Here is a 21,104-nt window from a genome sequence, read left to right as displayed (position 1 = left end):
TCTATCCAGTATTAAGGCTTACTCTATAGCTACAGTAATCAAGATAGCATGATATTATTGGTGGCAACACAGGCAATTATGTCAAAGGCACTGAATAGAAGACCCAGAAATAGACTCACACATATATGCTCAACTGACTTTTGACAATGGTACAAAATCAGTTCAGTGGAGGAAAGACAGCTTTTCAACAAAAGGTGCTAGTACAATTAGACATCCATGGGACAAAGAAAATGAACCCTAACCTAAACCTCGTACCTTATACCGATATTAACTCAAAATGGATTACAGACTTAAATGTAAAATATAGAACTACAAAATTTTTAGAATATATAAAGAACTCTCAAAACTCAACAGTCAAAAAAAAAATGGTTAAAAGACAAAAATCAGCATTTCACCAAAGAATATATAGTTGACCCTTGAACAATGTAAGTTTGAACTGTGTGGGTCCACTTATACCTGGATTTTCTTCTCTTCTGCCATCCCTGAGAGAGCAAGCCTAAGCCCCTTCTGTTCTTCCCCTTCCTCAGCCTACTCAATGTGAAGACAAGGATTCAAGACCTTCTTGATAATCCACTTCTACTTAATAAATAGTAAATATATTTTCTCTTTCCTACAATTTTCTTAACATTTTCTTTTCTCTGGCTTTATTATAAGAATATAGTATATAATTCATATACAAAATATATGTTCACTGACTGTTACTGGTAAGGCTTCCAGTCAACAACAGACCATTCAAGGAGACAGATATCCTATACACCTTGACTTGATCATTACACACTATGCACATAAAAAAATACTCACATGAGTGTTTCCTCTTCCTGGAATTGGGGCTGGAGGGTCCATTCGCCCCAGTGTGAGAATTATGGACATAAGTCGTCAGTGGGAATTAAGAGGCTATCAGTCCCTACTAAGTGTAAAGTCCTCCTTTGTGTAAAGCAGCCTTAGGCCTTAACCACAGGCCACGTCACTCTATTACACCATCCCTGGATGACTGTCTTGGGTTGGCTCCTAAGCCATCTAGTTTATGCTATTCATAAACTAGATGCCTATGGATTAGCTTCTCGTGATGAATTCTGCCCATTAGAAATGCTATATTAGGGCCGGGCATGGTGGATCACACCTGTAATCCCAGCACTTTGGGAGGGCTGAGGTGGGTGGATCACCTGAGGTCAGGAGTTCAAGACCAGCCTGGCCAACATGGTGAAACCCTGTCTCTACAAAACACAAAAATTAGTCAGGCACAGTGGCGTGCACCTGTAATCCCAGCTACTCAGGAGGCTGAGGCACGAGAATTGCTTGAACCCAGGACGTGGAGGTTGCAGTGAGCTGAGATTGCACCACTGTACTCCAGCCTCCTGGGTGACAAAGCAAGACTGTCTCAAAAAAAAAAAAACCTATGTTAAACTGAAACTAATGAAATTATCTGGCCTATTTAGCCTCTGCTTTGGGAGAGTTCTGAATGCAAAACACACAGAAGGGTAACACAGAAGACAAGACATTAGAGTAAGGCAATAGAAGTCACGGTGATGGAGAAGGAGAACAGCAAGAAAGAATCTGTAGTAGAGAGAACCAGCAGAGATGGAAGAGAAAGTCTGGGTCACTGGGAGAGTAGCAGACTTTTCATATGCTGTCATATTCTAAATATTGTTTGGTTTCTCTGTGAAGCCTGCTGAAAATGTTTTCTCTATTCTCTAAGTGGCTGTAACTTGAGACATTATTTAAAAGTTAAACTTACCTTAATGCATTGCCCTAAAAATGTTACCAAAAACACAGCCAAAGGGGACAGCTGTAACAATCTATATAGAATGATTTTCCATAGATTCAGAGAACGGTACAGACACTAGCAAAACGCTTCCAGTCAAGGTTCTGTCTGACTTCAACTCCACTTCTATACTTCCTTTCATCCAAGATAAAAATAGAAGAAAATAAGTTTGTCACTGGGGTACTTACCCAATTCTAAAGCTGCTATTAATGCCAAAGCAACAAGGGCTTCATTCTGCATTATTACATGTTCACTAGTTGCCATGGTAACTAGATGCTTGATGCCACCACTCTGCACAATGGCTTTAATTACATCCTACAATAAATAAATATCAGAGAATTATAAACTTTAATTTTAAACATAAGGAACATGCATTAAAATCAGTCAACTCATTGTTGAGTGGTTTTGTGACAGTGTCCTGTATGAATCATTTGATTTAATCATAGTTTTTTTCTCCACAGAAGAAAAGGAAAAAGCTTTTAGCTTTAAATACATTCATCAAAAGATGACAACTTAAATTGCCTAAGTAGAAAAGACCACTGCAGTTCATATTAAAAAACAGAAGGCTTAGAAGCTACCAAAGCCAAAGAAGTAAAAATGCCACTGCCTTAAATGTTGACCTACCTTAGGATCAACAAACAAGAATAAAACTTGGAATTTAAAAAAGTTCTCAGCTGGGCACGGTGGCTCAGGACGTAATCCCAGTGCTCTGACAGACCAAAACAGGAGGATCGCTTGAGACCAGCCTGGCAACATAGCGAGACCCCATCTCTACAAAAAATAAAAAAATTAGCCAGTCATGGTGGCACACATCTGCAGTCCCAGCTACTCAGGGTGCTGAGGTGGGAGACTGCTTGAGCCAGGGAGCTCAAGGCTGCAGTGAACTATGATCACGCCACTGCACTCCAGCCTGGGTGACAGAGTGAGAACCTGCCTCTTAAAAAAATAAAAAAAAAGTTACTTTAAAATTTTCATGATAGTGCCAGGTAGTTGTTCTGCAGATGTTCCAGGTAAAGCTTTTATAAAAAAATTTTAAGTACTTTTTATCCCTTGATTTAATCTTACAAATATGAAAACTGAATTACATGCGAAAAGACTGAGCAGAACTTAAAATTCTCCATCTGCCTTAATTTCTCATGGTGCTTAGAGCTCTGTCTTCTTTCCATGGCAGAGGAGACATCAAGCTCTGGATTCAATAAATCCCACTGACTAAGCAAATTATTGAACCTCTCTTACCTCAGTACTATCTCCATGTCACTGGAATGATGTAAGTATATATCTCATAGGTTTTTTTTATTACAAAGTTATTACACAGAAAACATATAAGACCATCTGGCAAATGTTAGATGAAAAAAAAAAATGTTCACCTTTATTTCTAGTACCCATTTTGGTCTTCATTCCACCAAGGGTTCCGTTGTCTTAGAACTCTTGAACCAAATCTGATTTAGTAGGAGGTCTCAATAATAAAATATTTTAAAAATAATTTTCTCTATTTTCACTATTTTTAATAATTTGAAGGTCTGGATATTTTAAAAAGCCTGAGTCAGCTTCAAATTAATGGTAGTTGGAAATATTTTCCAAATTTGCTAAAATATTTTTAAAGAGTTTGCTTTATGCTTCCATTTCATAAAAATTTTTTGAGGAAACTATTTTTAGACAGTATCTTTGCTTTGAGCCCAAACTTGTTTAGTGATCAAACATGACAAATAGAGTCCAAGAACTAAGTTCTTATGGTAGCTGTGTTCTGGCCTCTAATACATTTTTCCCCATCAATCTGTTTTAGAAAGCTTTTTTCTAACCTCCCCAATTTACTGTTTACTCAGCAACAGTTTATTTGAAACAAATACAGTATTCTTAGTAAAAAATTTTATAAAAATCACAAAAGAGCTTGAGTAAAGAAGACCATAAGAGATGAACAGATACATATGCTATCATTTAGGGAAGATGCTTGAACTGTCATTTTGTCTTCTATGTTTCTAATCACACTTAAAAGACCAGTGTAGTAGAAGGAAGAGTAGGGAATGAACTAAGGAAATGTGCACATCAGAAATGAACAGTGTCCTGTCTTTGGCCAGGTATATCTTCTTTCATCTCACTTTTCCAGAACAGATACCTGAGTATTTCCTTTTTAAAATTTCTGCCCTCCGGGAAACATCACACGCTGGGGCCTGTCGTGGGGTGGGAGGAGCGGGGAGGGATAGCATTAGGAGATATACCTAATGTAAATGACAAGTTAATGGGTGCAGCACACCAACACGGCACATGTATACCTATGTAACAAACCTGCACGTTGTGCACATGTACCCTAGAACTTAAAGTATAATTAAAAAAAAAATTCCTGCCCTCTCACCAATTACTTCAACAAATGTTTATTGAATAGCTCTATGAAATCATTTTGCCTTATAGAATATGGGATTAAAAAATAGATAAAACATTGTATTCGTCACATGTGACAGAGAATAATATTGACGGCAACCCTTTATGGAACAATAACTACAAGCTGGACATTGTACTGAGTAGCTTACAGATATTAGCAAATTTTTATCCTGCAGAAAATCTCATTAGCTAGATATCATCTCCTGTTCATATAGATGAAGGAACTGAAGCTCAGATTAAGTCATTTGCCCAAGTTCAAACAGTAAGTAAGTGGTAAAGCCAAGGCTAAAACCTAGGCAGTTTGGCTGATTAGTGGGTCTTTGTTCTTAAAAATTCTGGAGATGCTTTATGCAGTCTGAAACAATGTTTTATTTCATAGTTCTATTCTTATAGAAAGCTAAATTTTGGTATATATAAAACCAAGGCAAATTATCCATGCTAACAATTTCATCTATTTAGCATTTAGTCAATTTGCCCTTGATTAGTGAAATCAACCCAGGTTAAGACTGTTGAAAACTGTATCATGTTGATCACAACAGAATATTTTCAGATAGGCTTTGATTTGAGGTAATTTTATAAGATTGCAGGTTGGTATAGCCATTGAGTTGGTGAGCCACTTAAAAATTTTCTTTTTCAAGATTGTATCATCAAAGCCTTTTCAGTATGGATTTAAATAAATGTTTGTTGGATGAATGAGCAAATAACTAAATACATTTGTTTAAACAAATTTTTAGCCTGGTAACTGATAAAGAATTCTCTACTCTTAAAGGGTAAAGAAAAGTGCTGGCTTTGATAGCAGGGAGTTTTTATATTCCTGGTATAAAGGCAACCTATATTTCTCTTTACATTTTTGATGTCTATAATTGGAAGATCCAGCTAGTTGGTCAGCAGTCCTAGACTAGGGCACACTTTCAAAGAAAGGTGTGACTTTACCTAAGAGCATCAGCACAGGAATACACTGCAAAGGGCTGAGATGACTAAGCAGCATGAAACCTTGTGAGTCAGCGCAAACTTCTGAAGGGCTGAACTCCAAGACAGAATTCAGGGTGGGGTATGATCTTCAAAGTTTAAGAACAACACAAGGAGAGAGCTATGATTCACACAGCTGGCTAAGGATTTACAGGAATGTAATACATTTGAACCTGGTGTTTAATTATTTTAAAAACTTATTCTAGAACAGCATTTTTCCAAAGTACATCCAGTATAATAACAGATGCCACCTGCAAAAAGGATCTATGGTCAAACAGTTTGGGAATCAGTGGATTCAAATAAAATTAAAGAGGTTTCTTTAGTATTAATGTGTGCTGTGAATCTCAAAGGCAAAGAAAAAAATAATTACTATTTCCATAACTAATCTACCTATGCAACTCTTTCTTTGTAGATTTCTTGGGATTATAATTTGATGAAACAAACTTGAACTGCTGCTCAAAAGTAGTCATGTCTACTTTAACGCTGGTTAGGTTCGAAAATAACAGCTCTGACGTGGAACTCATGCAATTAACACACTTTATAGCTCTGCACATTAAAGTGTGAGAATCAAGGCTCCTTGGCTGCTTAGCAGCAGTATACTCTCAATTGTAGGAAAGATATGTAAAGGTATTGAATTGTAATCCTAAAGTTGTAATATGTAACTATAAAGTTACAATCCTATATAATTTCAAGTTGTTTTCTGCTACACACTCCCCCATCCACCTTTTCCTAAAAGGGTACCATGCCACAGTTCTCACCATTCAAAGAACCTGCGTGGTGATGGGTATTTGAACTCTTCTTTTCGGGGATGGGCGAGAAGTGGGAGGTTAGATGAGGGAAAGGGGGATCTATGATAAAATTCACAGAAAAGCCTCAAAATCTTTAAATTTATTAAATATTATAGCATTTAAGTAGTTCTGGCTCCTAAATTCAGATGTTTCTAAGAAGCTGGGATGCATCTTCCTGTGGATATATTTTTGTGTCCGTGAATGGTTTGGTTATGTAATTCTGTTAGTTGATACTGAAGATACTAGATTAATCAAGGTTTCCACGAGCCTTACTACTACATGTAACAGGAATTTATCTGAGAGTTCCAAATTCAGATGCCAGGATCATGTCTGTAAATTAGTTAATACAATTATGGTTTGCCAAAACTCTAAACCAAGCGTGTCCAACCTGTGGCCCAGGATGATTTTGAATGTGGCCCAACACAAATTCGTAGCTTTCTTAAAACATTATGAAATTTTTTTGTGATTTAAAAAAAATTATTTCCATAGGTTATTGGGGAACAGGTGATGTTTGGTTACATAAGTAAGTTCTTTAGTGGTGATTTGCGAGATTTTGGTGGACCCATCACCTGAGCAGTATACACTGCACCATATTTGTAGTCTTTTATCCCTCACCGCCTTCCCACCCTTTACCCCTGAGTCCCCAAAGTCCGTTGTGTCATTCTTATGTCTTTGCATCCTCATAGCTTAGCTCCTACTTAAAAGTAAGAACACATGATGGTTGGGTTTCCACCCCTGAGTTAGAATAATAGTCTCCAATCTCATCCAGGTTGCTGCGAATGCCATTAATTCATTCCTTTTTATGGCTGAGTAGCATTCCATCATATATATATATACACACCATAGTTTCTTTCTCTCTTTTTTTTTTTTTTGAGACAGAGTCTCGCACTGTTACCCAGGCTGGAGTGCAGTGGCGCCATCTCGGCTCACTGCAAGCTCCACCTCCCGGGTTCACGCCATTCTCCTGCCTTAGCCTCCAGCGTAGCTGGGACTACAGGCGCCCGCCACCACGCCTGGCTAATTTTTTGTATTTTTAGTGGAGACAAGGTTTCACCATGTTAGCCAGGATGGTCTTGATCTCCTGACTTCGTGATCTGCCCGCCTCGTTCTCCCAAAGTGTTGGGATTACAGGCGTGAGCCACCATGCCTGGCCCCATAGTTTCTTTATCCACTCGTTGACTGATGGGCATTGGGTTGGTTCCACATTTTTGCAATTGTGAACTGTGCTGCTATAAACATGTGTGCAAGTATATTTTTTGTATAATGACTTATTTTCTACTGGGCAGATACCCAGTAGTGGGATTGCTGGATCAAATGGTAAATCTACTTTTAGTTCTTCAAGGAATCTCCACACTGTTTTCCATAGTGGTTGTATTAGTTTACATTCCCACCAGCAGTGTAGAAGTGTACTTTATTCACTGCATTCATGCCAACATCTATTATTTTTTTATTTGATTATGGACATTCTTGCAGGGGTAAGGTGTTATGGCATTGTGGTTTTGATTTGCATTTCCCTGATCATTAGTGATGCTGAGCATTTTTTCATACGTTGGCCATTTGTATATCTTCATTTGAGAACTGTCTATTCATGTGCTTAGCCTACTTTCTGATGGGATTATTAGTTTTTTTCTTGCTAATTTGTTTGAGTTTATTGTAGATTCTGGATATTAGTCCTCTGTCAGATGTATAGATTGTGAAGATTTTCTTCCACTCTGTGGGTTGTCTGTTTACTCTGCTGACTGTTCCTTTTGCCATGCAAAAGCTCTTTAGTTAAGTCCCAGCTATTTACCTTTGTTTTTATTGCATTTGCTTTGGGTTCTTGGTCATGAAATCCTTGCCTAAGCAAACATCTAGAAGGGGCTTTTTCTGACATTATCTTCTAGAATTTTTAGTTTCAGGTCTTACATTTAAGTCCTTGAGCCATCTCAAGTTGATTTTTTTTTTTTGTATAAGTCAGAAATGAGGCAACAGTTTTATTCTTCTATGCCAATAATCGCAGCACCATTTGTTGAATATGGTGCCCTTTCCCCATTTTGTTTTTGTTTGCTTTGTCAAAGATCAGTTGGCTGTAAGTATTTGGGTTTATTACTCGGTTCTGTATTCTGTTCAATTGGTCTATGTGCCTATTTTTATACCACTACCATGTTGTTTTGATGACTGTGGCCTTATAGTATAGTTTGAAATCAGGTAATGTGATGCCTCCAGATTTGTTTTGTTTAGTCTTGCCTTGGCTATGCAGGCTCTTTCTTGGTTCCATATGAATTTTAGAATTGTTCTTCCTAGATCTGTGAAGAATGATGGTGGTATTTTAATGGGAACTACATTGAATTTGTAGATTGCTTTTGGCAGTATGGTCATTTTCACAATATTGATTCTACCCATCGGTGAGCATTGGACGTGTTTTCATTTGTGTCGTCTATGATTTTCTTCAGCAGTGTTTTGTAGTTTTCCTTGTAAAACTATATCTCCATTGTTAGGAATATTCCTAAGTATTTTATTTTATTTTTTGCAGCTATTGTAAAAGGGCTGAGTTCTTGATTGGATTCTCAGCTTAGTTGCTCTTGGTGATAGGAGAGCTAATTTGTGTACATTAATTTTGTATCTGGAAACTGCTGAATTCTTTTATCAGTTCTAGGAGCTTTTTGGAGGAGTCTTTAGGGTTTTCTAGGTATACAATCATATCATCAGCAAATAGCAACAGTTTAACTTCCTCTTTACTGATTTGGATGACCTTTATTTCTTTCTCTTGTCTGATTGCTCTGGCTAGGACTTCCAGTCCTGTTGAACAGAAGTGGTGAGAGTGGGCATCCTTATCTTGTTCCAGTTCTCAGAGGGAATGCTTTCAACTTTTTCCCATTCAGTATTATGTTGGCTATGAGTTTGTCATAGATGGCTTTTATTATATTGAGGTATGTCCCTGGTATGTTAATTTTGCTGAGTTTTAATTATAAAGAGATGCTGGACTTTGTGGAATGCTTTTTCTGCATCTATTGAGATGATCATGTGATTTTAGTTTTAATTCTGTTTATGTGGTGTATCACATTTATTGACTTGGGTATGTTAAACCATCCCTGCATCCCTGGCATGAAACCCACTTGATCATGGTGAGTTATCTTTTTGATATGTTGTTGGATTTGGTTAGCTAGTATTTTGTTAAGGATTTTTGTATCTATGTTCATCAGGGATATTGGTCTGTAGTTTTCTTTTTTTGTTATGTCCTTTCCTGGTTTTGGTGTTAGGGTGATATTGGCTTCACAGAATGATTTGGGGAGGATTCCCTCTTTCTCTATCTTTTGGAATCATGTCAATAGGATTGGTACCAATTATTCTTTGAATGTCTGGTGGAATTCAGCTGTGAATCTGTCTGGTCCCGGACTTTTTTTTGTTGGTAATTTTTAAATTACCATTTCAGTCTTGTTGCTTGCTATTGGTCTGTTCAGAGTACCTAATTCTTCCTGATTTAAGCTAGTAAGGTTGTATTTCTCCAGGAATTTATCCATCTCCTCTAGGTTTTCTAGTTTTTGCATGTAAAGGTGTTCATAGTAGCTGTGAATGACCTTTTGTATTTCTGTGGTGTCAGTTGTAATATTTCCCATTTCTTTTCTAATTGAGCTTATCTGAATTTTCTCTCTTCTTTTCTTGGCTATGGTCTATCAATCTTACTCATCTTCTTAAAGAATCAGCTTTTTGTTTCATTTATCTTTTGTATTGTCTTTTTTGTTTCAATTTCATTTAATTCTGCTCTGATCTTGGTTATTTCCTTTCTTCTGCTGGGTATGGGTTTGGTTTGTTCTTGTTTCTCTAGTTCCTTGAAATGTGACCTTAGATTGTCTCTTTGTGCTCTTTCAGACTTTTTGATGTAGGCATTTCAGGCTATAAACTTTCCTCTTAGCAATGCCTTTGTTGTATCCCAGAGGTATTGATAGGTTGTATCATTTATTGTTGTTCAGTTCAAAGAATTTTTAAATTCCCATCTTGATTTTGTTGTTGACCCAATGATCATTCAGGAGCAGGTTATTTAATTTCCATGTATTTGCATGGTTTTGAAGGTTCCTTTTGGAGTTGATTTCCAGTTTTATTCCACTGTGGTTTCAGAGAGTACTTGCCATAATTTCAATTTTCTTAAAATTTATTGAGGCTTGTTTTGTGGCGTATTATATGGTCTATCTTGGAGAAAAGTTCCATTTGCTAAGGAATAGAATGTATATTTTGCAGTTTTGGGTAGAATGTTCTGTAAATATCTGTTAAGTCCATTTGTTCTAGGGTATAGTTTAAATCTGTTGTTTCTTTGTTGACTTTCTGTCTTGATAACTTCTTTAATGCTGTCAGTGGAGTATTGAAGTCTCCCACTATTGTGTTACTGTCTATCTCGTTTCTTAGGTCTATTGGCAATTGGTTTATAAATTTGGAAGCTCCAGTGTTTGGTGCATATATATTTAGGATTGCGATATTTTCCTGTTGGACAAGGCCTTTTATTATTATATAATGTCCCTCTTTGTCTTTTTGAACTGCTGTTTCTTTAAAGTTTGTTTTGCCTGATACAAGAATAGCTATTCCTGCTGACTTTTGGTGTCCATTTGTATGGAATGTCTTTTTCCACCCCTCCACCTTAAGTGAGTCCTTATGTGTCGGGTAAGTCTCTTAAAGGCAGCAGATAGTTAGTGAATTCTTATCTATTCTGCAATTCTGTATCTTTTAGTGGAAGATTTAGGCCATTTACATTCAATCTCAGTATTGAGATGTGAGGTACTATTCCATTCATCATGCTATCTCTCGCCTGTATACCCCCCACTTTTTTTTTAATTGTATTTTTGTTTTGTAGGTCCTGTGAGATTTGTGCTTTAAAGAGGTTCTGTTTTGATGTGTTTCCAGGATTTAAGATTTAGGGCTCCTTTTAGCAGTTCTTATAGTGGTGAATTCTCTCAGTATTTGTTTGTCTGAAACACACTGTATCTTTCCTTCATTTATGAAGCTTAGTTTCACTGGATACAGAATTCTTGGCTGATAATTGCTTTCTTTAAGGAGACTGAAGATAGGGCCCCAATCCTTTCTAGCATGTAGGGATTCTGCTGAGAAATCTGCTGTTAAGTTGATAGGTTTTCCTTTGTAGGTTACCTCATGCTTTTGCCTCACAGTTCTGAAGATTCTTTCCTTTGTCTTAACTTTAGATAACCCGATGACAATATGCCTAGGCAATGATCTTTTTGCAATGAATTTCCCAGGTATTCTTTGAGCTTCTTGTATTTGGATGTCTAGGTCTCTAGCAAGACTGGAGAAGTTTTCCTTGATTATTCCCCCAAATATGTTTTCCAAAAGTTTTTTTTTGTTTTTTTTTTTTTGAGACAGAGTCTTGGGAGTCTTGCTCTGTCACCCAGGCTGGAGTGCAATGGCACGATCTTGGCTCACTGCAACCTCCGCTTCCCGGGTTCAAGCAATTCTCCTGCCTCAGCCTCCCCAGGAGCTGGGATTACAGGCGCACGCCACCATGCCTGGCTAATTTTTGCATTTTTAGTAGAGATGGGGTTTCACCATGTTGGCCAGGCTGGTCTGGAACTCCTGACCACAATGATCCACCTGCCTTGGCCTCCCAAAGTACTGGGATTACAGGCATGAGCCACCGCACCCAGCTGGTTTTCTAAACTTTTAGATTTCTCTTCTTCTTCAAATGCCACAGGTGTTTGAGGTTTTTTTTTGTGATTTTTGTTTTTTTAAGCTCATCAGCTATTGTTAGTGTTAGTGCATTTTATGTGTAGCCCAAGACAATTCTTTTTCCAATATGGCCCAGGGAAATCCAAATGATTGTATGCCCCTGCAAACCAATGGTGGAGATTCTTTTGGAGTAGAGCAAAAAGATTAAGAGTAATGACTCCAAAGAGCATGGGCGAGTGGGCAAGTTTAGGGAGTGTTAGCTGCACCTCTTCCTATCGTGTTTTATTTTGTTGAATGGTATGATAACCCAATCTGGTGGTAAACCCCAAACTTGGAATTAGCTCTAAAACTACCTCCTCCTTTAATTCTGCTGTTCAATCTGTCAATTCTACCACCCATATCTTTCTCAAGTCTGTCTCTTCTTTTCCATTCTCGCTGCTTCTAGTTGAATAACCCATATGAAATTTGTTTGTTTCAAAAATGGCTGAATATCAGCAATTTCAAATTGCTCAACTCAAAACCTTAATTCAGTCCTTTATCAACTCTCATATATATTTTTGCAATAACTGTTCTTTCTACCCCCATTAAACCCTAGAGACATCTTTCTAAATGAAAACTAAATGGCTGGGTGTGGTGGCTCACGCCTGTAATCCCAGCACTTTGGGAGGCCAAGGTGGGTGGATCACCTGAGGTCGGGAGTTTGAGACCAGCCTGACCAAAATGGAGAAACCCCATCTCTATTAAAAATACAAAATTAGCCGGGCATGGTGGTGCATGCCTGTGATCCTAGCTACTCAGGAGGCTTAGGCAGGAGAATCACTTGATCCCGGGAGGCGGAGGTTACAATGAGTGGAGATCACGCCATTGCATTCCAGCCCAGGCAACAAGAGCGAAACTCTGTCTCAAAAAAACCCCGAAAAAGCAAAAAAACAAAAAATAAAGAAAACAAAAAAAACCCTCAAATAATGGCAACTTGCCACTTAAAACCCTTTAAGTGCTCCCGAATTCTCTACAGAATCAAGTCCATATATCTTAACTTGGTATATAATTCACTTAATTCCCAGTTTTCAACCTCTCTGGCCACTGTCTCTTTCTACACTCTATGTTCTAGCAATACTGCTTTATTTGCAGTTTCTTTCAAAAATTATGCTGTTTTACATCTCTGTGCTTTTGTACATCCTGCTGTCTTTGCCTGAAAAGGCCCTTTCCTTCATTCTCTTTCCCTTTCCTCCTGAGATTCCTAGTTAACTCCTAAAATAGCACTCCTTCTACGGCACCATCCCAGATCACCCAGACAGTGTGTTAGTCTTTCTTTCCTCTGTTACACCCGAATAGCATATGTAGCTTTAATGCTGTACTTAAGCTAGCTGTTTTTATTTCTGTCCCCTCAATAGATAGTTAATTCCTTTATAGAAACACTATTTTTTAGTATTTACACTGCAAGAACTCAAATATTAACTGTTAACTGCTCTCTCACGCCCATTTGTTCATTTATGATGGAGAAGGGGTGAAAGGGGTACCAAGGAAGCCATTTTGCTATTCTCTCTTGATAACTTCCACCTTGCCAACATACTACTTGGTCCTGTGTCAGGGAAAATGTATGAGCTTTTAGGGTGGTCTGGGTGAGACAGGTAATAGGAAGGTCCTAGTTAACAGCTGCTTTTCCCCAGGGAAAGTTCTCAAGATTTAGCGTCTGATGGAGAAGAACACTCCTGAGGCTAACCAGCTGGGACAGCTATTATGGTGAAGCCAATTATTTATATGAAAGAGATTTATACAAGAACAGCTTTAGTTTTACGCTTTTTCTCTTGGCATCATCTTCTTATCTGTTCTAAAAATAAATGAAAACAGCTGGTGGATTTGAGTTCTAAACTTTCTCCTCATATATAATCACTACTGAAGTTGTACAAGAGAAATGACTGAAAGGGTCACCTTAGAAAACAGTATTAAAGGCTGGGCATGGTGGCTCATGCCTGTAATCCCAGCACTTTGGGAGGCCGAGGTGGGAGGATCATGAGGTCAGGAGTTCAAGGCCAGCCTGGCCAACATGGTGAAATCCCATCTCTACTAAAAATACAAAAATTAGCCGAGTGTGGTGGTGCCTGCCTGTAATCCCAGCTACTCTGGAGGCTGAGGCAGGAGAATTGCTTGAACCTGGGAGGTGGAGGTTGCAGTGAGCTGAGATTGCACCACTGTACTCCAGCCTGAGCGACAGAGCAAGACTCAGTCTCAAAAAAAGAAAAAGAAAACAGTATTTTTTTTTTTTTCGAGACGGAGTCTTGCTCTGTCACCCAGGCTGGAGTGCAGTGGCGCAATCTGCTCACTGTAAGCTCCGCCTCCCGGGTTCACGCCATTCTCCTGCCTCAGCCTCCCGAGTAGCTGGGACTACAGGTGCCGGCCACCACGCCCGGCTAATTTTTTTTTGTATTTTTAGTAGACACGGGGTTTCACTATGTTAGCCAGGATGGTGTTGATCTCCTGACCTCATGATCTGCCCGCCTCAGTCTCCGAAAGTGCTGGGATTACAGGTGTCAGCCACCACGCCCGGCAAGAAAACAGTATTTAAAAAATTTAAAAATCATATAATCTAAATACTAAATCAGCTGCTGAACTGCTGGCCTGGGTACTCACTATTGTGACCTTTAAAATAGCTTATTTGTTCATTTATTGGTTATCTACCATGTGCCAGACAGCGGCACAGCCACAAGAATGGATTTTTTTCTAACTCTGTGAGCTCTGGACATCATATACTATCTAGATACCATTTAATTTCTAAATATCAGTAGCCTGCATGGTCAATGCCTGACACAAAGAAGTGTTTGACACTGATGCTGATAATGGTGGTCGTAAAAGTAATAACAACAATAGCAGCAGCAACAGCAACCCCCATTTACCGAGTGTTTCCTATGTCCCATGTACCAGCTAAGCACATTATATACATGATCTCACTGAATCTTCACAATACTTTCAGGTAAATATTATCCCAGTTGTTAGGACCTACAATGCTGGGTTTCTGAAAAAGACACTCTGAAGTTTTCCAGTGAACAGTTTCCTCTGGAACTTACTTTTGATTTACTGTGTCGTATAAGGGCAGACAGCAGTCTGTTTGACTCCCCCATCACACCAGCATGATCTTTGGCTTCACACCATTCCACCAAACGCTCCACTAACTTAACATTCTTTCCCAGTTGTTCAGCAGCTTCTGCTATAGGAAAGAAGGCAAACCAAGGAATGAATCACTAACAGACAATCAGTTGAAATAATTCGTACAGATTTGAGAGTGTGAAGGATGTCTAAAAAAACACAGCACAACAATTTCATTAAAGCTAGAACTGCAAATATTCCTTATGTGATGGGCTATTTGCCTTCTTCTATAACATTGTGAAATTTTATAGAAAATACAAAAACAAATGACTTCATACTCTTTTGGTTAAGCTTGCTAGTCTGTTAGTGCTCTGGTGGACTATAATGCAGGGTTCTTAGAAGGACTCTATAGTCAATATAGAAAACTCTATAGAAGGACTCTATAGTCAATATAGAAAAGGGTTTAGAATTTAGAAATAAGTAAATAAACATAATTCATTCCTAGGAGTGGTTCTGACTGCTGTTTCTGCAAACAGAAAAATGCTCTCCCTGTCTGCAAGACAAATTTTTAAAATTTTTGACTGTCACAATAATGGAATTCGATTTCAAAGCCAAGGTAAAAATGGGTATAGAATGCCAAAACACAACGCCCCCTGCCGAAACTGATTAATAAAGCAACCTAAAACCAGGACTATAAGTACTAATAAGGAGAGATATGGTATAATTTCTATTTAAAGTCAATTACAGGCTGGGCATGGTGGCTCACACCTGTAATCCCAGCACTTTGGGAGGCTGAAGTGGGTGGATTGCTTGAGGCCAGGAGTTCAAGAGCAGCCTGAGCAACAAGCCCCAGGTCTAGTGAAATTCCAAAAACAATTAGCCAGGAGTTGTGGATCACGCCTGTAATCCTAGCTACTCAGGAGGCTGAGGCAGGAAAACTGCTCGAACCCAGGAGGTGGAAGTTGCAGTGAGCTGAGGTCGCACCACTGCACTCCAGCCTGGGTGACAGAACAAGACTCTGTCTCAAAAATAAATAAATAAATAATATGTGTAAATAAATAATTATAACAAGCACAAAAATTAACAAATGGAGTTCCAAAACCAACTTTTAAATCTTTTATTTGCTATTTTTTATGATTACATAATCCCGAAAGCTAAAAACAAGTCCTTTTTCAACTAGAGGCACATTAAGACTATCATACGAAAAATGCAAGTTGGGGAAAACATTTCTTTTACCTTGTGCATCTATTAACATTCTTAATGTTCCCAGAAGTTTGAACTGAACAGGAGGCATTTCAGATTTAAGAAATTTCAAAACTGCCTCTGTGACCCCAGCTGATAACATCTTTGCTTTATTTATAACTGGAAAAAAAGAGAGACAATGGTTAAAATGGTATTAGCATTCCTGTTGATAAACATTCAATTCAATACAGGTTTATTGAGTATCTTTAAGATCCATGTTTTATTTTTCCATTTAGAAACAATCCTGTCACTTTTTTGTCAATTTTAAGAATGGAATTCAGTTGTTTATATGTGTGTCCGTATCCTATTTGTGTATAAGCGGATAACAGACAATATAATAATTTTTATGACAGTATCATGGCTTTTTAAACCCAATCCAAAACATTTACTTAGATAGTTTGTAAAGGAAATCTGAAAATGTTACCCTCTTACAACAAAAAGCACAATTCCGTTTTTGATCCAACTGTGTTAAATGTTATAGACATTAATAAATGTTACTATCCTATATAAACCAAATGAATTCAAATGGATTGGATCATCATGTAATTGTACTATTTCATCTAACCAGAAATTTATTTTTAGAAAGTAGAATAAAAGAATAGTTTTAACTATCTTTTGTTGTATTTTCCATAATACTGTGATTTCATGACTTCCAAAGGCACATTAAGGCTATTTTAAAAAAATTGTACATCTGCTTATAGAAAAACAACAACTGAAAGTCATTCTTGAGTGGAATCTGTTAATTGATGTCATTATTCCACCTCAACTAAAGATGCTTAGCCTGGTGCAGTAGCTCTCACCTGTAATCCCAGCACTTTAGGAGGCCAAGGTGGGTGGACTGCTTGAGTCCAGGAGTTCAAGACCAGCCTACGCAACATAGTGAGATCCTGTTTCTACAAAAAGAAAATCAGCTGGGCATGGTGGCACATGCCTGTAGTCCCTGTTACTCAGGAGGCTGAGGTGGGAGGATAACTTGAGCTCAGAAGGTAGAGGCTGTGGTGAGCCAGGATTGCGTCACTGCACTCTAGCCTGGCTGACAGAGTGAGACCCCTATCTCACTATACAAGATGAAAATCTAAGAGTTTGCAAAAGGTAACAGGATATCTGAATGAAGGCAAAGATTATTCTTGTACAGTCTCACAAAACTTATTTAACATAAGATCTCCATTTATTAGCATGAAAAAATGTGAACAATGTGAAGACTTTTTTTTTTTTAATTTTCTTCATCAGAGCAGGTTCACAAATCACGTACAGTAAATAGCTTCCCCAAATGATGGATTTTATTTTGTACACAGCTGCCTTCTATTCTTAAGTCTTACCTGGAATGGCCAGGTTTCTGAGGGCACTTAGTGCTGCATGCTGTACTGTTACATTTCCATCTTCTACATGTCTGTCCAGTAAATCCATAAGTTTTTCTACAATCCCATTGTCTACCATATGAATACAATTTCCATCTGAAAAAAAAACACACATCTTTTTCTTCCTCTTTAAAATATCTATAAATACTTTATAATACTAATGTCTGGCTATTATCTACATTAGGGAAAATGGAGCTATAAAATAAAATGAATTCCAAATCTTTCTCCCATCAGATTTGTAGGTTTTTCTGTTTACTGAGTGAGAAGCATTAAAAAAATTCTTAAACTAGATAAAAGTTTTAAAATCAGAAAATTACCAGAAAAAGCTTTAGTTTAGAGCCAGATAATATACCAGAAGTAGAAACACATGGTTAGAATGTCCAATATTTTTCATTTATTGTGATGTATGCTTGTGTTCTCCCAATGTTACAGTGATAGTACTCTACTTTTTGCTATCATGGCTGATACCTAAATTATTTTTCAAACATTTACAAAGCAGAGAGAATATTATAATGAACCACTATTTACCCCATATCTAGTTTCAATAATTATCCATATTATGCCACTCTTACCTCCATAATTAGGGAGTCACTCCCAAAAAGGAGGAGTAAAAATGGAGCAAGTAAGCCATTACGATATAATATATACCAACAGTTCATACTGGAAGATGATTAAATTAGAAAGAAAAATAAACTGTATTTCCTAGACATAGTATATTTCATGAGGAACATAAGAATGAGTTTCTAGACTGTATTTGAGTTTTTTAGTAGTGCCAGATTTCATAAACATAGAAGTCTGGTGCCCCCTGAAACATTATTAAACTAAATTAAACATTCTACACGAAGCCAGGGGATTATTCATACTTAAGTTTTATGGCATAAAAGTATATAAGTTGAGGCACAATAATCCTAGAATGAATACTCAGATAATTAGATCCAAAATAAAATCACTAGGCAAAAGAAAGCAGATGTATACTAAAATGGGATTCAAACTTACTAAGCTCTGAAGTGCCAAGTATTCAAAAGAAGCACTTCATGATCTTTAAACCATTAGAATTTAGTTGAATTGCATAAAATATGTAATTTGTTAGGAATGTCACTAAGTATTTCAGATTTCTGAAAAATTAAGTTAGCGGCATATACACATATTACACAACTTCTAAACTGTTCCAGTTTTAGTATTTGTGATGGCAAAGCAAAAATAAACAAATATAGAGTATTTGACGAACAAAGGAGGAACTAATATGCTTACCATTTCTGGCAAAATTTGCAATTGCCAATGCTCCAGCAAGCTGTAGCTGGTGGTTATTTGATGGAATCCAAGAGAGCACCCTTTGAAATACACTACCTTTTCCTCCTTCAAATAACTTCTGCATGGACTCATCTGGAGGTAAATGAAACGAATAGTTAAGCAAGAGAAAAATAACTAGGAGTAACAAATTCATATTCTTAGGTGAATATTCAACTGGGAAACTCATACCTCACAAACTGTTACATTCATAATGGGAAAAGTAATGATTCTTTTTATAATAAACTTTTAATAGATACTAGACAATAGTCTAGCATTTTTCTAGTCCAAGTCCCAGGGAGCCATCTAGCTTTTCTTTAGTCCCTTGGTGCCAAAGCTATCTCTTCTATGTGACAGCTCTTCAAATATTGGAAGATAGTGAAGACACTTCTTTTTCAGGTTCATTATGTCTGGTTCTATCAATGACATGTTTAAGATGTCAAAATCATCACCTCAACAGCAGGTGAGATAGGAATATGAGAAAATGCCTAGGGTAGTATTTACAGAAGAGACAATAAATTAAAAAAAAAATCTGACAACCACATTCTTTGGCTGGCATAAATTACAACTCACCTCCAAGAAGTAATAAAACCATGAGATCTGAACCAGTTTTGAGCTCAGTAATATCATCTTCTTTGTCACTATCCACTTTTTGCTGAACAATCTCTAGTAGACACTCTACTAGGCCTGCTTCAACCAGCTGTAGTTTAATAGCATCTAAAGAACAATGTGAACAAAATAATCAAACTTTGAGATAAAATAGGAGCTCTGGTATAAGCAATCCATTATAAAGAATTATAAGAAACTAAGAGGGCTGGGCGCGGTGGCTCACGCCTGTAATCCCAGCACTTTGGGAGGCTGAAATGGGCGGATCACAAGGTCAGGAGATTGAGACCATCCTGGCTAACACCGTGAAACCCTGTCTCTACTAAAAAATACAAAAAAAAAAATTAGCCGGGTGCAGTAGCGGGCGCCTGTAGTCCCAGCTACTCAGGAGGCTGAGGCAGGAGAATGGCGTGAACCCGGGAGGCAGAACTTGCAGTGAGCTGAGATTGTGCCACTGCACTCCAGCCTGGGCGATAGAGCAAGACTCCGTCTCAAAAAAATAAATAAATAAAAATAAACTAAGAAAATGCATTATTTAGGTAATACATTTTTGAAACTCAAATCTTCAAAGCAAACTATCTTGACAGTTCAGTTTAAATATACAAAAAACTTTATTTCATGTTTCCATTTGAAATTGTCACATTTTTCACGATGTCTTGCAGCATCTAAACAAACTGATACTCAGCTCTGAAAGCAACTAGTATCACTCCACTATTACTCTAGATCTCATGCTCATGTTTAAAGGGCAAGCTATAAAAAAATGCTATAAAATAGGGCTGGGCATGGTGGCTCACACTTGTAATCCCAGTGCTTTGGGAGGCCAAGGAAGGAAGATTGCTTGAAGCCAGCAATTCAAGGTTACAGTAAGCTATAACTGTGCCACTGCACTCCAGTCTGGGCAACAGAGTGAGACCCTGTCTATAAAAATAAATTAAATAAATAAATAAAGTCATGTTTTTAAAAACGGCTTCACATTTTCATTGATTTAAAGCTTTCTTGGGCGATGGGTACATGGTGGTTTACTAAATGCTATTTCTGAATACATTTCAAAATGTTCATAATAAAAGTTAAAAAAAAACCTTGAGCCTTTCTGATGGCTAAACATAAGGTATTTTAGAGACAGAATTTACATCCCATTATATTTTTAAAACTGATCTTCATAAGGAAACTCCACCCCCACATCAACACTTTTTATTATACTTCTAATATCTTTAAGTATTCTTTCATTATAACACTTATTTCATTGAAGAGCTTATATTTGCCTCCACATCTGTCTCCATCTATCTCCTCAGCAGATATATGTTGTGGGAAGTCAGGGACCCCAAATGGAGGGACTAGCTGGAGCTGTGGCAGAAAAACATAAATTGTGAAGATTTCATGACATTTATCAGTTCCCAAATAATACTCATAATTTCTTATGCCTGTCTTTACTTTAATCTCTTAATCCTGTTATCTTTGTAAGCTGAGAAGGTACATCACCTCAGGATCACTATTGTACAAACTGATTGTAGAACATGTGTGCTTGAACAATATGAAATCTGATTGTAAAACATGGGTGTTTGAACAATATGAAATCAGTGCACCTTGAAAACAAACAGAATAACAGCAATTTTACAGAACAAGAGAAGACAACCAAAGGTCTGACTGCCTGCAGGGTCGGGCAGAATAGAGCCATATGTTTCTTCTTGCAGAGAGCCTATAAACGGATGTGCAAGTAGGAGAGATATCGCTGAATTCTTTTCTCAGCAAGGAATATTAATAATACCCTGGGGAAGGAACTGCATTCCTGGGGAGAGGTCTATAAATGGCTGCTCTGGGAGTATCTGTCTTATGCGGTAGAGATAAGGACTGAAATATGCCCTGGTCTCCTGCAGTACCCTCAGGCTTATTAGGGTGCAGAAAAGATCCCGCCCTGGTAAATTTGAGGTCAGACTGGTTCGCTGCTCTCGAACGCTGTTTTCTGTTGTTTAAGAGGTTTATCGA

The 21,104-nt window shown here is 37.6% G+C and overlaps 1 protein-coding gene across 13 annotated transcripts in view; it reads right to left on the bottom strand.

The window, feature by feature from the left end:
• The window catches only part of RAP1GDS1 (Rap1 GTPase-GDP dissociation stimulator 1), a 182,565-nt gene that overhangs the window by 7,623 nt on the left and 153,838 nt on the right, over nt 1–21,104 (bottom strand). For 8 of the 13 annotated variants that reach the window (XM_054484293.2, XM_054484292.2, XM_054484299.2 and 5 more), the window contains 6 exons: nt 19,089–19,232; nt 18,480–18,611; nt 17,190–17,324; nt 15,865–15,990; nt 14,610–14,749; nt 1,951–2,077 (listed from right to left, as the gene is read on the bottom strand). In XM_054484293.2, the coding sequence (XP_054340268.1) occupies nt 1,951–2,077; nt 14,610–14,749; nt 15,865–15,990; nt 17,190–17,324; nt 18,480–18,611; nt 19,089–19,232 (804 nt within the window). The remainder of the gene's footprint in view (nt 1–1,950; nt 2,078–14,609; nt 14,750–15,864; nt 15,991–17,189; nt 17,325–18,479; nt 18,612–19,088; nt 19,233–21,104) is intronic. The other 5 variants (XM_054484294.2, XM_054484296.2, XM_063664560.1 and 2 more) reach the window with 1 other exon arrangement.

The sequence above is a fragment of the Pongo pygmaeus genome, chromosome 3 (genome assembly GCF_028885625.2).
Source record: "Pongo pygmaeus isolate AG05252 chromosome 3, NHGRI_mPonPyg2-v2.0_pri, whole genome shotgun sequence".
Taxonomy (NCBI): Eukaryota; Metazoa; Chordata; class Mammalia; order Primates; family Hominidae; genus Pongo; species Pongo pygmaeus.
Note: the sequence above shows the minus strand (reverse complement) of the source record. Positions and strands in the feature narration are given on the sequence as shown.